At 42.7% G+C, this 19,016-nt stretch overlaps 1 protein-coding gene across 7 annotated transcripts in view; it reads right to left on the bottom strand.

The window, feature by feature from the left end:
- Window positions 1–357: 357 nt before the first annotated feature.
- The window catches only part of jmjd1cb (jumonji domain containing 1Cb), a 138,409-nt gene continuing 119,750 nt past the window's right edge, over window positions 358–19,016 (bottom strand). For 6 of the 7 annotated variants that reach the window (XM_032502826.1, XM_032502829.1, XM_032502830.1 and 3 more), the window contains 17 exons: window positions 17,486–19,016; window positions 16,799–17,000; window positions 14,278–14,492; window positions 13,594–13,746; window positions 12,555–12,644; window positions 12,111–12,235; window positions 10,677–10,911; window positions 10,265–10,482; window positions 9,590–9,940; window positions 8,851–9,019; window positions 8,084–8,174; window positions 7,747–7,877; window positions 6,715–6,837; window positions 4,941–5,081; window positions 4,653–4,819; window positions 3,725–3,856; window positions 358–1,075 (listed from right to left, as the gene is read on the bottom strand). The exon at window positions 17,486–19,016 is cut by the window's right edge. In XM_032502826.1, coding sequence (XP_032358717.1) covers window positions 977–1,075; window positions 3,725–3,856; window positions 4,653–4,819; window positions 4,941–5,081; window positions 6,715–6,837; window positions 7,747–7,877; window positions 8,084–8,174; window positions 8,851–9,019; window positions 9,590–9,940; window positions 10,265–10,482; window positions 10,677–10,911; window positions 12,111–12,235; window positions 12,555–12,644; window positions 13,594–13,746; window positions 14,278–14,492; window positions 16,799–17,000; window positions 17,486–19,016 — 4,173 coding nt within the window. In that variant the 3' untranslated portion in view covers window positions 358–976. The remainder of the gene's footprint in view (window positions 1,076–3,724; window positions 3,857–4,652; window positions 4,820–4,940; window positions 5,082–6,714; window positions 6,838–7,746; window positions 7,878–8,083; window positions 8,175–8,850; window positions 9,020–9,589; window positions 9,941–10,264; window positions 10,483–10,676; window positions 10,912–12,110; window positions 12,236–12,554; window positions 12,645–13,593; window positions 13,747–14,277; window positions 14,493–16,798; window positions 17,001–17,485) is intronic. The other variant, XM_032502828.1, reaches the window with a different exon arrangement.

The raw sequence follows: 19,016 nt of genomic DNA, 5'->3' as shown, positions 1-19,016 counted from the left end.
TCCATCACAGTAGAGCCGTATTACAACTTAAAACCATTGACTAAAAGAAGGAAAAAAAAGAAACTGTACAAGTCACATTTACATGAATGCTTTTCCCCCCAATAACATCGCATATCATACAGCTATAAAATAAATACATCTTCACAGAGGAAATAAAAACAATGTTTGTAGGGAAAAAGAAGAAAAATGAACAGCAACAGACAGATAGAACTAGAACAAAAGGACGAGAACAGACAAATTACAGACGGAACAACAAACGAGGGCGGCAGAGCTTCCTGTCTGCCGACTGAAACATCTGAGATTTCTCTTTGCGTTTTTTTCTCCCTCAAATCTTTTTTCTTTTTCTTTTTTTTTCCGTTCTTCAAGATTCTTTTTAAACAGCAGAGATGACAATTGGGGTCCTGATGCTGCTTGCTGCTGGTGATGCTGATGTAATCAGCGAAATCTTCTGTCCAAGACGTGTTGGCTGCTGCTACAGACAGGGATTAAACCACAAAGATTACAGTGAGAGAGCAGCGGGGGGGGGGGGGCTCAGTGTCTCCAACCTGTGAACATCAGCTAACAGGGCAGTCTCCATGGAAACTGGATCTTGGCAGGATGCACCATCAGTCACACTAAAGAGTTTTGCGTCAGTGGGGGCTTGTAGTGGCTTTTTATAAGGCTCCCAACCTTCATGCTGTCCTCCATTTCCCAGAATGCCTCTGTCCTCCTTGTGCTGTGAGTCTATGAACCAACAAAGAGGTGTGGCAGTTGAGGTTTAATCCCTGTCAGTCTGGTGGACCCTCTGGTCTTGTGTCTCCTCTTGGCACTGAAGGTTCGGGGGGGGGGGGGGGGATGACTGGCCACCTGGCTGTGTGTGGCAATCCTGGGTCACATGACCAGCTCTGACTTGGTCACTGCTAGTCCTCGGTGCTGATGGGATCGTGTCCCTCCCTGGAAGGTGAGCACCAGGCTGAGGGTGGGTGGGGTGGGGGGGTCATGAGTTCTCGTTCTCGTTGTCATCGTCCTCCTCAGAGCCGGCCCTCTTCAGGGAGCTCACCACCTCCTTCACACAGTGGTACAGGATGTTCTTCACCTGAGTGGGGGGGGAGAGAGAAACGGTTTCATTAATAGTGGATTATGATGGTGTGGACATTCCCAGGGGTCCCCCATCGCAGTATAAGTGTGTGTATATGCATATATATGAAGGGCTGGTGTGTGTGTGTGTGTACACATGTGTGGCTGTATGTCAGAGGGAGGGTGTTTGTACATTTGTGTGTATATGTGTGTGTGTGTGTGTGTGTGTGTGTGTGTGTGTGTGTGTGTGTGTGTGTGTTAGGTTGATGAATGGCATGTGGAATATTTATATTTATTCATTTAGGTATTTATATTTGTATCTGTTTTTATGACTGGTTGGTGTATCTCCATCGTGACCATCGGAATTTCCCTATCTTTTGTGTGTGTGTGTGTGTGTGTGTGGTGTGTTGTGTCTGTTTCTGAACGTGTTGTTTTGTCTCCCTCCCTCCTCTTTTTCCTGTGTTTTCGTGGCCCTGGGACGCGTTCCTATGTCTCAGCATGTTGTTTGTAACTGTTATGTTTCCTATATTATGTTTTCTGAATATATATATATATATATATATATATATATAAAAAAGAAAAGAAGAAGATTTATCTGAAGCTAAAAGCCAAGTTAGACACATCCGGTGAATATCTTATCTTGTGCATGAAACTGAATTGCTAACTGCTATTTACAAACTTAATGTAATAACATGAAGCCTGCATCCATCTCCCTGCAACTCAGTCCCTGACTGATAACCACAGGACCATAGACTGGACGTCCTGTAGCTATCTGTGGGAGTGAACACCTCCTATTGAAATAACTCATCTGAATATGGATTCTGATCCTTTAGTGTGACCCTCTAAACTGAGCTCAGATGCAGACCGGTTTTGTTTCGCCTTTCTTCACATGCATCTAGGGTGTGACTTTAGTCCAGCTATGGCATTATTTAGAGGGACAAACAACACTCAGCCATTTTCATAAAATAAAAAAAAGTAGATTAACCAAAATTCTCAGGAGACTGCATCATTGTAATATGGAAAACGTCCGGATGACTTTGCAGGGGAAAGTTGCCAACGTTGTGGCTTGGATTCAACCGGTCCAGTCTCTAGAAGCTTGTTTTAAAACATAAAAGACTACACACTATGATCAATAGTCTGTTTTACTGCTGTGTTACAAACTGTCAGCTGATGGATATGCCAGCGTGTTCATACTACTCGCTACGGCTTAAATTCAAATGCTATTGCAAGGTAATGTCTCCAAGTGAACGGAGGCCAAACGGCGTTGATAAAAAGCGAGTATGCATCTTGAGAACAGATACGACTCGGCGTGTGTGTCACACACACGCCACTTCATGAGATCAGTCTGGCTGGAGGAGGACTAAAGAGAGGGAGCGGCGTTAGAACAAAGCAGGGAATCACATTAAAAATGTCGCCAATGCGTCACTAGAAACTATTACTAATGTCATCCACATTCATATTGATGATATATCCAGCTTCAAAACAAGCCTGGAAGTTAGAAGTTAGACAGAGGTACAGAGTGCCGTTGCTATGGACCCTCATTGGGTCAGATGCAGGTTGAACTGGCTATGAATCCAGAGGCCACTCTGACTTTCCACATAAGTGGATTTATTGTGGCAATAAAACCTTTTCTGATTCTGATTCTGATATGGTATAGCTAAGCCTCAGAAAAAACAACAGAGATACATCGCAATGTAGTCGCTGTAAAAGCATTTCACCCCCAAACCTACAACTTGTAGTTATGGTGATGCAGGATTTTCATCCGTGCACATTTAGATAAGGGCTGCACGATATGAGGAAAATACCTAATTGGGATTATTTTGACTGATATTGCAAGAGGACCTGTGGGCCAGGACATCTCCGCAGCACCAACCTACTTCATTTTAGAATGGTTTATGGAACAAATATCGCGGCCCCCCCCCCCACCGCAATTTCGATATTGCACTAGTCCATATTATGATTTTGATACAATTGGGATTAAATGTGCAGCCCTAATTTAGATGGACAGCCCTGAGGTAAAAGCGTGGACTGTAGGTATACGTTAAGACAGAGCCGGTTCTCCAGTTGTACTGTGGTCTCCCAACAGAACTCTCCTCCACTGATAAACCCGACAGAGCTGGTCTCCAGCTTTTTCTCCTACCCTGCAGTCTGTCAGTGTGAACACGGCCAGACAAACAGAAGGAAGATGGATGGGGAATCACAACTCCTTTTCAGTCCTGTCGATTGGCAGAATGAGTGTGTGTGGAGTGCATGCGGAGCAGAGGGAATTAATGTCCACAGAAGATCACTGATGATGATGACTCACTCTGTCATTCTGTCTGTCCTTGTTTCATACTGACACGCACACACACACACACACACACACACACCACACACACACACACACACACACACACAACAGGCGCACAAACACACTAAAGAAAAGTGAAAGGCTTGCAGGAGGGAGACAGGAAGTAGAGAGGCTGACTCTGACATGTGTCACCCTGACAGAGGTGACACATGTCCATGTGATAGGGAATCTTATCAGATCCTGATCAGATAAATATTCAGTATATCATCTAATATATAAAAAAAATTAAATATGAGAAAAAGCTGCATCATCATACGTCAGAAAAGGATTTTAACAATGTTGCGTTCAATGACAGTGGAGTGTGCTGTGGTCCATCACCTGTAGTTTATCCTCGTAGTTGACCTCCTCTTTATTGGGCCGGAGCTCCTGGGTCAGGTGGAAGGAGTTGGCCACGTGCTCGGGAGACACAAAGTCATTGATGACCTGGACACAGCTGTGGAGGTTCTGGACCTGGCAGACAGGACGAAGAGAGGATGTGAGGACACGTCAGTGATGTCCGGACTCAGATAGTAGCAGACAGATCCGTAAAACTGAGTTTCTCCACAAAGAATAATGCAAAAGCACCACCTTCAAACCTGTTGTTTGTTGTTTAAAACACAAACATTTAACGTATGCCACATTTTGGTGAGATGAAATATTTTCATTATGTTATCAATGAGGTATCTGTGTGTGTGTGTGTTGCTTGATGAAAGGGGGAAATGGCATGTGGAATTTTTATTTATTTATTCATGTGGATATTTATATCAGTGTTGTGGTGTGCCTTCTACTGGAACAGAAGCTCCCGTTTCAGACTGTATGTGCAGTACCTGAAGTGCCTATGAGCCAATCAAGTGAAATGAACACAGTTTTACTGTTTAAAGGATAGTGTGTGTGTGTGTGTGTGTGTGTGTGTGTGTGTGTGTGTGGTGTGTGTGAGACAGGTTAACTGGTGTCCTCCATCACAGTAGAGCCATATTACAACTGAAAAACACTTACTGAAAGAAAATTAAATAAACTGTACAAGTCCCATTTAAATTAAAGCTTCTTTTGTCCAATAATATTGAATATCATACAGCTATAAATTGCATACATCTTCAGAAGAACAAAACATAAAACTAGAAAAAAAGGATGAGAACAGACAAATTACATACAGAATAACGAACAAGGGCGCAGCAGAACTTCCTGTCTGCTGAAGCATCTGAGATTTCTCTTTGCAATGTGTGGTGTGTGTGTGTGTGTGTGTGTGAGTGTGTGTGTGTGTGTATACCTGGTGCATGGCCCCTGCTGGTATAAGTACAGAGTCTCCCAGGAATTGAACTACAGTCCAGCCCTGGACTCCGTGTTCATCCAGCAGCCGCTGCCGCTGCTTCCTGCTCAGGTACAGGCCCTGCTCTCTGATTGGGTCCTGGTCCAGCGACACGTCCAATCCCTGCTTGTTACAGAGCCGAGGTGGCGGTTGGTGAGTGAGTGGGGGAAGAAGAAGATGTTACTGAGGTCAGTATTGCTACTGAGGTTTACGGCAATGTCATGTGACACCTCTACATCAGAGTGCTGACCTTGTGCAGGAACTCTCGGACTTTGTCCATGTCTTTGTTGAGGTAGATGTGCCACAGAGCCCCCGGTGTCTCACTGGAGTCTTTGAGCCTTCTTCTGACCCCCTCATCTAGATCCTCCTCCTCTAGGCGCTTCAACACTCCTACACACAGACACACACACACACACACACACACACACACACACACACAGAAACACACTCATGTTTCTTAGGCTGCATTGAATTATTATTTTCATTTTTTCCGTTCAGTTTTTCCTGTCTTTTATGCTTTTAGCTTGATGTCTGACTTTCATGTCTTCTGTTTGGATTTTTGGATTTTTACATCAGGGTCCCACACATTTTCATGGACAACATTTCTACTTTTCCATTTCTTTTGAATTATTTGATCCATTAATCGGACAGCTTTAGTACTTAATTACTTTACATATTACCGATTTTTGCAAACAAAACACGTGCAGTTTATAAAATAGGATGTTTTATTATAAATTAAACTGAAATGATTAGCTTCATAAAAAACTTTGTTGATTGACAGAACTGTTTAGATTGAAATGGGAGGTGTTTTCTGCATTGAGTACTTTTACTTTTAATACTGTAAGTACATTTTCCAGACAATACTTACATACTTGTACTCAAGAAACAATTTCTATGCAGGACTTTTACTTGTAACATAGTATTTTTACAGTGTTTCACTAGTACTTTGGTAAAGTATCTGAATACTTCTTCCACCACTGTAAGGATCCGTAATAAAACACCCATGACCAATGTAATTTATTGTCTGGAAATGAACAGAAACTTTTTTTCATATTTACTTCAAATAATTCAAACTACAGGCACATTGCCTGATATATTGATTCATAAAATCATCATGTTCAAAAAAGGACAACACAGAAGAAACTGAGAATGCTATTTCCATAATCTAGCTAGTACTTAATTGTGTTTTTTGTGTTTCAACTTCTCATGTTTCTTCCATTAAGAAGAAGACTGTTACTTTCTGTTATATCACTCTAATACACAGGCCCATCAACACACCTAAATCAGCAAGTCCACAACAGAATGTGTAAAGGTTATCGGGCCCTATTTTAACAATCTAAGCACAGGGCGTGAAGCGCCTGGTGCAGGTGGGTTTAGGGCGTGTCCAAATCCCCTTTTGCTAGTTTGACGACGGAAAAAAAAGAGTCCGTGCACCGGGCGCACGGTTCAAAAGGGTTGTACTTAGCGTCTTAAGTCATCATAGGTGTGTTTTGTGCGTAACATGGAATGAAACAATCAGAGGTCATCTCCCATTCCCTTTAAAAGCCAGGTGCGTTTGGACCATGGCTCATTGTTATTATGATGGAGGATTTGCACCATAACATTATTATTAGTAATCTTCTGCATGTGTGTGTGTGCTGCTGCGCTACCCTGTGTGTGTAACATGCAGTGTCAACCTTTAATATTCAGGTAGACACTATGGTTATAGAATGTAGCTGTCACTCCTTTGTAAGTGAACACGTTCACAAGATTCAGCAGTCCCAATGAGTGCTGACAGCAGTATTTAGCTGCGGTGTTGTCCTGGATAGGACATCACTGTCTTTGGCTGCTCTATTTAGATTAAGAGGGCGGATGAGGTGTGACACCTTTCTCGCAACCCAGTCTGTTCCCTTTGTTCATTTCACCTCTCTCCACATTATTATCCTTACCCGTTCTGTACTCGGTTATTGAGAATAATTTGTTGTTAGTTGTTAGTTGACCCAGTCTTTAAGTTGATCATTTAACCGACTTGTGTAAGCCTTACCAGTTTTGGACAGGACTCCATTGCCTTTGGCCACTCCTACATAGACCAGCACAGAGACGACATCTGAGACTTCCACATGGAGGTTGGCAGTCCCAAAGTCCTGGTCCTGAGATGCAGCTACACCTACAGGTAGACACACAACTGAATCATAAGAAGAATGGCAGAGAAGGATTCTGTCTGCAGAGCATTTTAAATGGAAACATATGGACAGCAACATGGAAAGGGTGTACATAAGGAGAGGAGAACAATGACTATGATATGATCAACCAATAGGTCAAACCCAGTATCCAGATGTTTGTCAGATGTACGTGTATATGCACAGCATCAGTCACGCCAGATTTGAACTCTAGATCAGGGCTTTGAATACTCTCAACTTTTATACAGCACTTTTCCCAGATAAAAATCACAAAGTGTTTCACAATAAAATGAAATGTCTTGTAATAAAAGACATTGGAATATAAAGAAAAACATGGATTCATAAAAACCCTTGTTGAACTAAGAGGCTGTTTAAGCGTGGTGTTTTCCCCGGGTCAAATTTGACCCATTTTTTCAACCACATTGCCCATACATAGCATTGATGGTTACATAAGTCATTCAGGTAAAATCAATGATTACTTTCATTACATTTTAGGTGTTTTCTTCAATTTTATAGCATTTAAAACACTTTTTTTTAATGATTTCAAAACAATATCCTGACTGAACTTTGACATGAACCAGTCAGTGATTATCCACTCAACATCTTCGAAGACCTTTACTATTAGTCAAAATAATTTTTAGCTGTTTTTAAATCTTTTTAACTATAAATAAGGTTTGTTGACCATAAATTCCAGGAAAAGGAGTAGAACTGATGACACAAAAAACTAAAAAAAGCAATAACATATTCAAAAGATTTGATAAAAATGTACATTTTCAATTTTGACCTGGAAGGAGAACAAGTTTATAGTCCGCACAAGGGTTGAATAACAAAGCTCTGAGGCTCCTCACTCATTTTAGTTTAGTTAAATCATTGCTGGTGTAAAATGTCCTCCTTACCGTAGGCACAGCATAGTCTCGGCCCCAGATCCGGCCTGACAAAGAAAGATGGCAGGTGGGAGGCCAGGTTGAGGTTGCCCTCTGGATCCGAGTACTCTGGCAGGGGCAGGTTCTTCATCAAGTCATCATACCTGCGAAAAAAACAACTCTTTTAGATGTGCTCACAATCACTTTTGAATCACATGCATCTTAAGACCTCACGCTCAAGAAATGCATTATTATCGTGAGCATTTTTAGCAACTGTGCATTGATGTTTTTGGTTGTGAAGCTTGAGATTCAACAGCACAGGGGGACCAGAGTGATATAAAGAAGCTATGTGTGTATTATGTATGTGTACCTTGAGGGCATGAGGGCCATGAACTCCTCTCCAGACGGCCAGTCCTTCAGTCTGTAGACCATAGGTTCTCCATCCTTGGACTTGGGCCGCTCTGAACCGGTAAGAAGACTTTAGTTAGACTGAAACAATAATTGTTTATCACTGTTTTCTGGGTCATGGTGACATCCACTCATGTCAGTGATGTGTGTAATAGGGCTGTTTTTTATTCATTGGAATGATTCAGTATTGATTCAAAAAATCCAGAATTAATGTCTGTCTGTATCATAGGATTCTAGAAGACATAAATAATCCAGTGGTTACAACTATGAAGGGGGTTAAAAAAAATGCTCCAAAGCTACATTTTTGCGAGGGAAAACTGGCATAGCTATTTTGAAAGGGGTCATCTCAATATATCTGAATGAAATGTCAATCAATACTTGACTAGAGTATACAAAGCAGAGTCTGTAGAGTTGTACTTATTAGGTTGACTGCTGTAATGTGTCCATGTTAAATAAAAATAACTTTAATGTGACTGCCCTGGGGTTAATTCTTAATGTAAACATTGATACTTTTAATAATACACCAGGTTAAAGGGAACCTTGTACACTTGTAGAATCTCTTTCACAGCCAAGTTAAAACTGACATATCCCTTACCAAATTGTTATTGAATCAAAATTGTAAATCAAACCGGGAGCTTGTGAATCGGAAATCAGTGACAATAACGAGCCTTAGTGTCTAAGCAGCTATCTAATCAATCAAACGGTGAAACCAGGTGAACATGAACTCACTAGTGATGTCCTCAAATCCGTCCCAGAACTCCTTGATCCCAGAGTTGGACACAACCTGGTCTTTACAATTCAGGAGGTCTCCCTGATGGTCTGCAAACTCCTGGTTGAAGGAGTCAGCTTTCCACAGGCCGCCATTCAGTCGCTTATGGATCCCTGACACCAACACAGGCTGGACGGACACAAAAACATTCACATGGCTGTCGTTATCACTAATGACTTTACTAGCTGCTGTTGATACTGCACTGTTACTATGGCTATTGTCTCACATTGCCAGACCTTCCTCCACAGGGCTGCAAAGGAGGGTCTGGCTAGTCCACACAGCATTCCGGGATAGGGAAAAACATGCTCTGGTTTATTGGCATTTCTTTAAACCAATCACAATCATCTTGGGCAGCGGTAAGCACCAGACAGAGCCTCAATGCTGCTGCAAAATCGCAGAAGAACTTGTTTTGGTGAAATGTGTAATAACAAAAGTTGTTTTAGTTGTGCGAGAGAAAACTCAAATTGGACAGATAGTCTAGCTAGCTGTCTGGATTTACTCTGCAGAGATCTGAGGAGCAGTTCACCATAGTCCTCAGAAGTCCACCAGAGGTAAGAACGCCAACACAAAGAAAGCGGAAGGTAAAAGACATCCGGTATGGCGGAATTTCAGGCAGCAAAGTGGCAATTGCAGAAGTGGAACATCGTGGATATAGACTACAATTGGCTACTACTGCTGATACTGTAAGTAGGTGTGTACCTGTCCTTGTTTCCAGCACTCTCTGAACAGCTTCCAGTTGTTCTGGTTGCTGTGATCTTTGAGCCACAGTAACCGCCTGTTGTTTAACCAGCAGTGGGGAATATCTGGATACTGATTGGTTGATTCTTCTGGCCCTGTTGCAGTAACATGCGCTGACTTCTTCCTGTCTGGTTTGGCATCCTCAGTAATAGCAGGGACAGGGACGTTGTTGTTGTTGCTTGGGGTGACAGGCTCCTGCTTGATTGACAGTTTGGTGGTGATGCTCTGGCGGCTGGCAGGGATTTTATTCTCAACTACTGAAGCAATGATGTCATCAAGGATATTGGGCATGGTCCTCCCACCTTTCCCAGTCTATAGAACGAGGGGAAGCAAAAGGAAGAAACAATATTTTAAAAAGATTTCTTTCAAAATTTGGAAACCCGAAGCTGAACTTTGCAGTGTGTATTGACAGGACTAGGTGGTGCAGGTGTAATGTTGCTGCCATTGTAGAATTGAAACAGTTGTTAAGACTGGAAAAGCGCTATATAAATACAGCACATTTACATTCACATATCACACACATTTGATTTACAGTGCCACGCAGGTAGGGTATGCTTTGCCTAGGCATCAAAGCAGATGAAACAGCGACAAACCAATAATGATCAAACCTTGATTACATCAGAAACGTGTGTGTACCTGTGACGCAGTGGAGTAGACTGGTGCAAAGGCAATTCCTGCATCCGTGGAGCCCAGCTTCAGCTTCCCTGCTGTGGTGGTGAGCAGATCTCTGAGTGTGGAGCCCTGCTCTGTACTATTTGCCACCAGTGAAGTGGTTTTACACTGCTGCAGGACCTCCAGGCTGTCCCCGTCCTTGTCCTCCTTGACCGATTTACCAAGCAGCACAGACTTGTTTTCTGTTAGAAAAAACGGAGGAAGAGGTTACTAACTATGCTCTGGTGGTGAAATATACATAAAATAGGGAACAGGATCATTTAGAAGGAATCTTAAATAATATTGAATGATTACAAGTGTACAGACTACAACTTTACAACCAAATACAATCCATAATCCCTCTACTACCTTATGGCTTCCCTTCCCTTCACCTCACCTTTCTTCTCCTCCCTGGATTTCTGCTCTGCCAGGTCAGCCAGGAAGTGCAGAGGGGACTGGGACTCAGGCGGGGTGACAGGAGCGCTTCCCGCGTCGCTGCCTGGACTGCTTCCTCCACCGCGCCCTCCGTTAGTCTCCGCCTTGGTTCCACCCTGGTCAGAGTTCTGCTGAGAGCCCGGCTCAGCTTTCACCAGGGACAGTTTGTTACTGTGGTTCAGGACGTTCTGCAGAACCTGGCAGAGAAAGGTGAGGGTTTAGGGTTAACAGAAGACTGACAAGCTCAGCTTGTTATCAAACTTGTCGATGGGGTAGAGAAGTTGAAAAGTCACTAAAACCTATGATAAAGTTTGTCACTTTAAAAAGGTTTTCCTCATCCCAAGTGCTCATTCTCCAGATCCTGTACTACAACATGTATAACAACTACTGTATCTCAATTCATATATTTTGCGTGTATGTACACAACTGTACTCTCATACGTTTATGAATCCATACTAAAGTTGGGCAAAAAGAAGAATAAAATTTATAAAATCATCTTTTGGAAATTGATCTTAATGCCTTAATTTAAAGAAATTAGGAAAAATCCAACCTTTAAGGATACCACTTTTCTTTGTGAATGAATAATGTATTGTAAATAAATAAATAATCTTCCTTAAAATACAGGGGGCATAAGTATACACCCCCTATGTTAAATTCCCAGAAAGGCAGGGACATTTTTATTTTTAACGGCCAGTTATTTCATGGATCAGGATACTATGCATCCTGATAAAGATCCCTTGGCCTTTGGAATTAAAATAGCCCCCCCACATTGGCATGGTTATATCTCAGTAAGCTGGTTTGATTTGCATTGAGAGATGATTTTATGGAAAGTACCCCATGCCAATCTCTAGGAATGGTGAAGGGTATGTGATGATAGCAGGGGTTCATAAACTATATGTATAAATTTAATAAAATGTAATAAACAAAAAATCTAATATACCGTAAAATTTAAAACTTGTTTACACATAAGCGTTCTGGTGTTTTAGCAGTTAATTACATTTTTTTGTCCCTTCTGCTCTAAATGGATAATGGCACAGTAAAGCATCAATAACAACACTGCAAGCAGCGAGACTGACCTAATCATTTGTAATGTATTTCTAAGGAACAGTGGCTGTTGCACACAAACTAATTTTACGTGGTAAAAAATTAAATACATTTATTAAACGTTATTTCAAATGTTGGGTTACTCTTGTTTGACTTGTGCTGATACAGTTTTGCCCTGCTGGTTGAATAAAGGACTTACACTGAGTCAACCTGCCATACAGTACAGTACTTGAACCTATTATCATAACTTCTGTTATGTCCCTCTACAACAGACAGTTTTGGTCATTATAAAAAAAAAAAAAAAAATTGTGACATAGTGCCCTCGCCCAGGAGCTGGAATAGTCAGTAGTACCTGTGAGACTCCGTTGGTGGCTGGTAGTTTGGTAAGGAGGTTCTGCTTGTTGGTGCAGGGGCAGTGGGATTTGATGTTGTGTTTCTCTCTCATAGAGTGCATGGAAGTCACCAACTCTGTCAGCACTGAAACATCAAGAATTTAAATATTTCAGAAAGAAAACTTGGCCCTCTACTGTCCAGTAGTTATTTCATTACTGCAGTAACATAATGCTTGCCACTGGTTGAGCTCATCACCCAAAATAGATGATAAAAGATGGGTTTTTTTGTAGACTTCTTCAATCCAAAAATATCACTATAAATCTTTAACCCATTAGCAACACACTAGTCTACCGTATGTGTGTTCCAGAAATGGCAAGACAAAGCAGCAAAAAGATACAAAGGACCATGGAATGCAGACACGGTGTAAAGAGGAAGATACAGAGACGTAGAGTGTGTACTGTACCTGTGCTAGGTATGATCTGTGTGGGCATCAGGTGTTTGTGATCGTGGGGTTGGCCTTTCACACACTTAAGCCAGCCGTATAGTTCCTTATCTGATCACAGAAAGAGAGACAAAAGTCATTTGCTGTATAAACATCACAAGTATCATACAACTGAGTGACTTATGGTTCTGCGGAGGCTCAATGCAGAGCTTTCTCCTTAGCCTACGCACGTGGCCTGAAGTTTACAATGTGTGTGTGTGTGTGTGTGTGTGTGTGTGTGTGTGTGTGTGTGTGTGTGTGTGTAGAGCAAGTGAGACAGTGACATTGATAAGCTTCGGAACAAGGAAATAAGTAGGGGGAAATGCAACGCTACCAAGCGACGACTGAGCAACGCATAGTTATATTTTTTGAGAGGTGCACATTTGGCAACGCTTTAGCCTGCAGCAGACTGAGGGGTTCTCTGATGTCAGTGCTGTTTAGTTCTTCACTGTCTGTAGAAATGAATCTGGCAATGCATTCTCCTGCTTAAATTTAGATCAGTGGTTCTTGAATTTGTCACTAAATGCTGATTTAAATGACTAACAGAGGTTTCTTGCATACAAAAGCATTATGTTTACATGTGCGTAAGGAAACAGGTTACTTTGGGAAAGGTTAGGCAGGAAATTCTACTTATGTGTTTGCATTGTAATAGTCTGGTTGCCTTAAATTCATGTTTGCATGCCGCAAACAAGTCATAAAAGAACTTTGGATTAACAGTTTAACAGTAGTATTTGTCAGGTAGCGTTTAGGCTCAGATTTTGTGTTTAGGTTTCCAATTTTGGTTGTACAAAAACGTTTTTGGGGGTCGGGAACCTGAACCAAGCCAGGATGCCAGTAAAAAAAAAAGGAAAAGTACAGGACAAAAAATGTGTTCTAAAGAAATAAGTACATGGCAGTATTTAACATTTTAGACTCACTTTTATGATCTTTGAGACAACCTTTGATGTGGGGTGTCCCTGTATAGCCTGTACGTTCAGCCTCTCACTTGGTTGCTAACTGTCCAAACATACACACAACCAACCTTTGGAGCTCCTTCTCTCCTTGGCCTTGTAGCAGTCCAAGCAGACAACGAAGCCACATTTCTGACAGACCCAGTGGATGTTGAAGAGTGTTGCCTCGCAGGCATCACACATCTCCCTCACCCCCCTCACCGCTCGCTTCCACGCCAGCTTGGCTGAAACACACAAAAATGGGATGTGTTTAAAAACATACTCAGGATTATTTCATTACAGTGACCAGGTTTACATGCAAATAATATTCTGTTTTTTGCCATTATTCTGAAAAAGATGATATTCCAACTGACCTAATGAAAGGGAATACTCCACTAACATGCAAAATACGATTTCTTAAGTTTTCCAGCAGTGGCGGACTGGTTGGACGGTGCAAACACAGCGTTCCTCTTTCATTCCTTCAACCAGCTTCTTGAAAAGGTAAGTGTAGCGATGTGTGCGCATATCAAAAATCCGGATTAAGACGCATATTCCAAATGCGATGTATACATGCCCAAAGAATGCCTCTAAAACTCGAATAATACCAGAATATCCCACACGTCTTAATCAGAAAATGCTATAATCAGAAAAAGGCCTAATTCGGAATATCCAACTGAAATATGCTTTTTACACAACTTGTGTCATATTCAGAATAATAGTGGAATATTAGTGTGCATGTAAACGTAGTGTGTTAATGGTTTTTCAAGACAGCTTACCATCCTTCTTGACCCAGGTGGCTGCAGTATTCTCAGTCACAACCATTTGACAGAACTTGTCTCCTATGAAGCTGAGGATGTACTTGGCTGTGGTTTGGTCCAGGTGGCTCTCCTCCATCAGTCCAGGGACCCACAGGGACAGTGCTTCATCATCAAACTGGTCCGGAGTGGAGAAGCCATCCATCCGGATGACCCCATTTTTACTGAAGGAAAGCCTGGATGGGAAGAAAAGTGTTATTAGCACACAAATAACACAAGTCGATAAATACGATAAGCATCCATTGTGACCATTGAGGACACCGAGATAATAATAAATATCAACTTGGCACTCATACAGCAAGATGGAAAAGACTGAAAGCCTATATCTAAGAACTCACAGTGCTGCTCAATTAGAATAGTGCCACACACCTTATTAAATTTACAGCTGACGCCAAGCAGGCCGACTGTATGAATACTTTTTCTTTATAAAAAATAGGAAAGGCAAAGTGATTATTCTGCTGCCAGAAGGGGAGACTGAGAAACATCACCAGTCAAACTGTGGTAAATATTGGATGTAGCTGCTGCGTTTGTCAACTTCCATCACCACTCTGTTGTTTGTACTTGCAAGACTTTGAAATTAAATATAAATATGTGTGTTGCTGTCCTGTTCATCCCATATTTATATTTTATTTCAAAATCCCTGCAGCCATTGGAAGTCAAAACAAAACAGAGTCCCAACAATCCTTACACCTGCTGCATATTCAAAGGATGGAGCGGAGATGGCACCTGCAAATATTACTATATGATGGGGTATATTGTGGGCCTTTCCCATTTTGTGCATCCCCGATTCCTTCTTTGATTCCTCTCCTCGATTTAGTGTAAAACACTACAAATGTTTGTATGAAAAGAACTATACAAATATGGCTAGGCATATATTATATACACACAAACGGACTCTATCTGCGTTGATCGGCTCTTTATCCAAATAAGCTTAACATCTACCACATTCCAACCACCTGATTTAATTATTTTCTCAGATTTAGAGACCAGCACGGACGTTAAACTGGCCCTCGGCTGTCCCTGCAGGTTCCGTTGCTTTTAAATGATGTATTAATGAATAGTGTTTTCTATAACAGTTTACTTTAATGATTAGAGGTGCTGTTTGTAAAAGTTTCCATGCAGGCAGAAATGCCCCTGCAGCTGATATAGACGGATATTTAAGCAGTAAAACTTACAGTAGTTATAAACTGGAAAGAGTAAACAGAACTAGACCTTTAGATTCTGAAATAATCCTGTTAAATTGCTGTTTCTCAAGCGTCTCTCAGACAATCTTACAGATGAAGCTGTCTGTCTGACAGCAGCTCTGATATGTTCACCTTTTAGAGAACGTTATTATTTTCCTTGTTGATTGTGTATTATTTTAACCCCCGCTATTAATAAGAATAATAATTTGTAAAATCGGACCCGCCCGATCTGTAATGTTAGATCAACGATATTCCCGCTCTCTCTCTCTTTTCTCCTCTCACTCTGACACGCCTCTATGTTTACATGTGGCAGGTGAGAAGTCTTCTGCAAGGATATATCAGTGTATCCTCGACTTTAACTCCTCGGAGGAGCATCCTCGTTAATTGGTCCTCACTCCTCGTTGTGCATTTTAGGAATTGAGAGCTCCTTCAACATCGCGGCGGCCTGGGAACAATTTCCGGGTCACAAGCTGTAGTATCGAGCATCGAGGAGGTGCAAATTTAGGAAACGGGAAAGGCAATGAGTAATCCTCAAAAGTACATAATGCTTATGTGTCAAAAGGTAGGCCATATGCATTTATTAACTGGACTCTAGATGAGCCATCTCTCTGTAAACCCACCCTTGTCAGACAACCCAGTCAGCTCAGGTGAATTGGTTTCTAAAATGATGGTCTACTGGGTCAGACAGGGAGGAGGTGAGATAGGGTGACAGTAGAAGGGGAGACAAAGCAATTTGTTACAGCAAGATTATAGAGTAGAAAATACTCAAATAATCTTTTAGAACCCAGACTGCAGCTTATCCAACTTTTGTTTGGGTGTGTGTGTGTGTGTGTGTGTTTAATGTGCATTCACAGTAAATGTGTGCGAGAGCGACAAACACAGACAGAGGCAGTACATACTATACAAGCCGTTTCATTAATGATCTATGTGTTGTTGCCAGGGCAGAATTTTTGACATGTAGCCTCTTAAACAAGAACTCTAGGGTTTGCTCTCTTTACAGAAAAAGGTAAAAGACGGGTAAGGACTGGTTTCTTAGTAGCAGTTCTTCCTTGCCTCTGTTGATCAGTGCTTGCTCATGGGGGAATGTTATGTCTCTGTAAATTAAAGGGAATGATCTAGAGACCCCTACATGAATGAAGGGAGCAAAGTATCTGAGGTCATGTTTGAGGAGGAATTGGGGGCTTATTACAGCTGCAATTCCAAGTGTAGTCATGTCTGACAGACACAGTAAAGGAAAACAAAAAATGAGGATGAGAGCAAATTTCAGTGACGTTTTAAAGAAAGAAAAATATTTTTACCGTCTGAAATAGTAGAAGCGACAGAAGACAGGGGAATGTGTCGGCTCCTCTCCCTTCTTGCTGCGGACCACCCTGCACTCCCGACACTTCTGCAGGTTGGGTCCAATTTCAGCACACGAGTCATCCTGCAGGAAAGACTCCGCGGTCTGCTTCAGCTTCTTCACCTTCCTCCAGTCCTTCAGGACAGAGCGGGGGATCCCATCTGAGAAGAGTGGTGCCCAATATCAATCCACTGACCAGACCTGCATTTTATTATTTTACTAGAGATGCACGAAGAATTCTTATGTAAAAGTGTATGGGGGTAAAAGGTGACATGTCTTGCTGTGTACAGTAGGCATAGTAGGTATGAACAGTAAATGAATCTACAAAGCATTGTGTTAATCAAAGTCTGATAGTGCAGCTCTTCTGCCTCAGAAGCAGAAAAGGTCTGTGCCATAGAGCCCCATTGTTGATCAAAAACTAAAAAACACATTGCACTGTTTCCTTTTCACAATGAACACACACACTTTGGTTTATTTTCACTCAATTCCACACACACTCAGTCCAGCTGCCTTATTAATCTGCCACTGAAAATAGTCCCCAACAAATGCACAATTTACTCCTGTTTGAGTAACGATTGTTAAAAACTAGGAAATTAATGAGCTTTAAAAAAAATAATAAATATTTAGACAAGGCTGTCAGACTTACTGCTGCTGGCTAGTTTGAGTTTGGTCTTCTCTCGGGCCGATCTGAAGATGCCGTTGGGCTTCACGTCATCTTCCTCCTTTTCGTTGTCTCCTTTCTTTTTGGCCATATCATTCTGCTTCTTCTTGTAGGTGGGTTTGGGCTGACGCTTGGCTCTGCCTTCCATTTTGCTCTCACTGGCGTCGGAGTCATCTCCCCCGCTCTCTGAACCCGACTCGTACGACCGCTTGTTTCCTCGCCTAGATGAGGGAGCTGCTTTCCTCTCCTCCCCCCCTCCTCCTCCTCCCACCTTCTCCTCCAGCTGCCTCTCTCGCTCCACCTTGCTTGCACTGTCTTTGCTCATCTCCACCTCACTGGAGGTGGAGGCGCTGAGATTGACTGTACAGGGTTTGATCATTTCCGCCATGGCTGAGGTGTTACTTGTGCTGGTGATGGTAGTGGTGGTGGTGGGGGTGGTGGTGATGCTGGGCAGTTTCTCCGGTTTAGTACTGGTGGAGCATATAGTGGCAGTTGTGTTCCTGTCCTCCTCTGAGTGCCGGGTTAACCAGGCTTTCTTCAGCTTGTGGTAGTTACTGGGCTGCCCGCTGCTTGTCGAGGCTGATCCAGAGCTCTGGCCGTTGGGCAGGGGACTAGACTTGCCCGTTGTTGTGCTCCCGCTTGCCGAGCTGCCGCTACTGCTGTCGATCGAAGACGATGAGGCTTGGCTGAGGGGTGGAGGGGGTGAATTGTGTATGGGGGTTTTGTCAACTGACTCCACAGGTAGGAAGCAGTTTCCAGTTGCGATGGATGTTGGAACAGTGGAGAAGTTGCTTCTGGACTGGGCGGCAGCCAAGGCCGCTTTGTGCTTCTTAAGGTGGACAAAGGAGGAGGAGTAAGGCTGACTGGAGCCAGAAATGGAGGAAGATGTTGGGGTGAGACTTGGACTCGGTTGGGGTGGCCCTGCTGGACTAGAGGGAGGCAGAGACCCCCCTGGTGATGTGTTGCGTGAGCCTAACCCTTCCTGGTACTCTCCTAGTCCTGAGTGGCTAGGCACCCGGCCACAAAAGCCAGTGTTATGGGATGAGATCTCTCCTCGAGATGAGACAGAGTAGCCCAGCTCAGAGATGGCTGTCCCACTGATACTCTGTACACTAAAAGCTGATGCGGCTGAAATCGCAGTTCTGCACACAGAGTTTGTGATACTGGCCCCCATAGTTCCCTGCATGCCACGCATATAAGTATTTTTATACTGGACACACATGTCGTCCAGGTTCGAGTTAGGTTGGATAACCCTGCCAGCTACAGCTTCTCTAACACTCTCCCCTGGTCTGAAGCATTCCCCCTGAAGCTTGGATGGGTAGAACCTCCCCTGAGGGAGCTCTTTAGGGAGCATAGCACCAGATTTGTTAGCACCAGGAGGACTGTTATACTTAATAGCTGTCGATGGACGCACAATGACGGATGCCATTGCGGATTGGGGCTTGCCCCTTGACACTCCTTTCTCACCAGAGAATGAGCCTCGTCTTTCCTGAATCATCTCTCCAACTCTCCACGC

Source organism: Etheostoma spectabile, chromosome 21, assembly GCF_008692095.1.
Source record: "Etheostoma spectabile isolate EspeVRDwgs_2016 chromosome 21, UIUC_Espe_1.0, whole genome shotgun sequence".
Taxonomy (NCBI): domain Eukaryota; kingdom Metazoa; phylum Chordata; class Actinopteri; order Perciformes; family Percidae; genus Etheostoma; species Etheostoma spectabile.
Note: the sequence above shows the minus strand (reverse complement) of the source record. Positions and strands in the feature narration are given on the sequence as shown.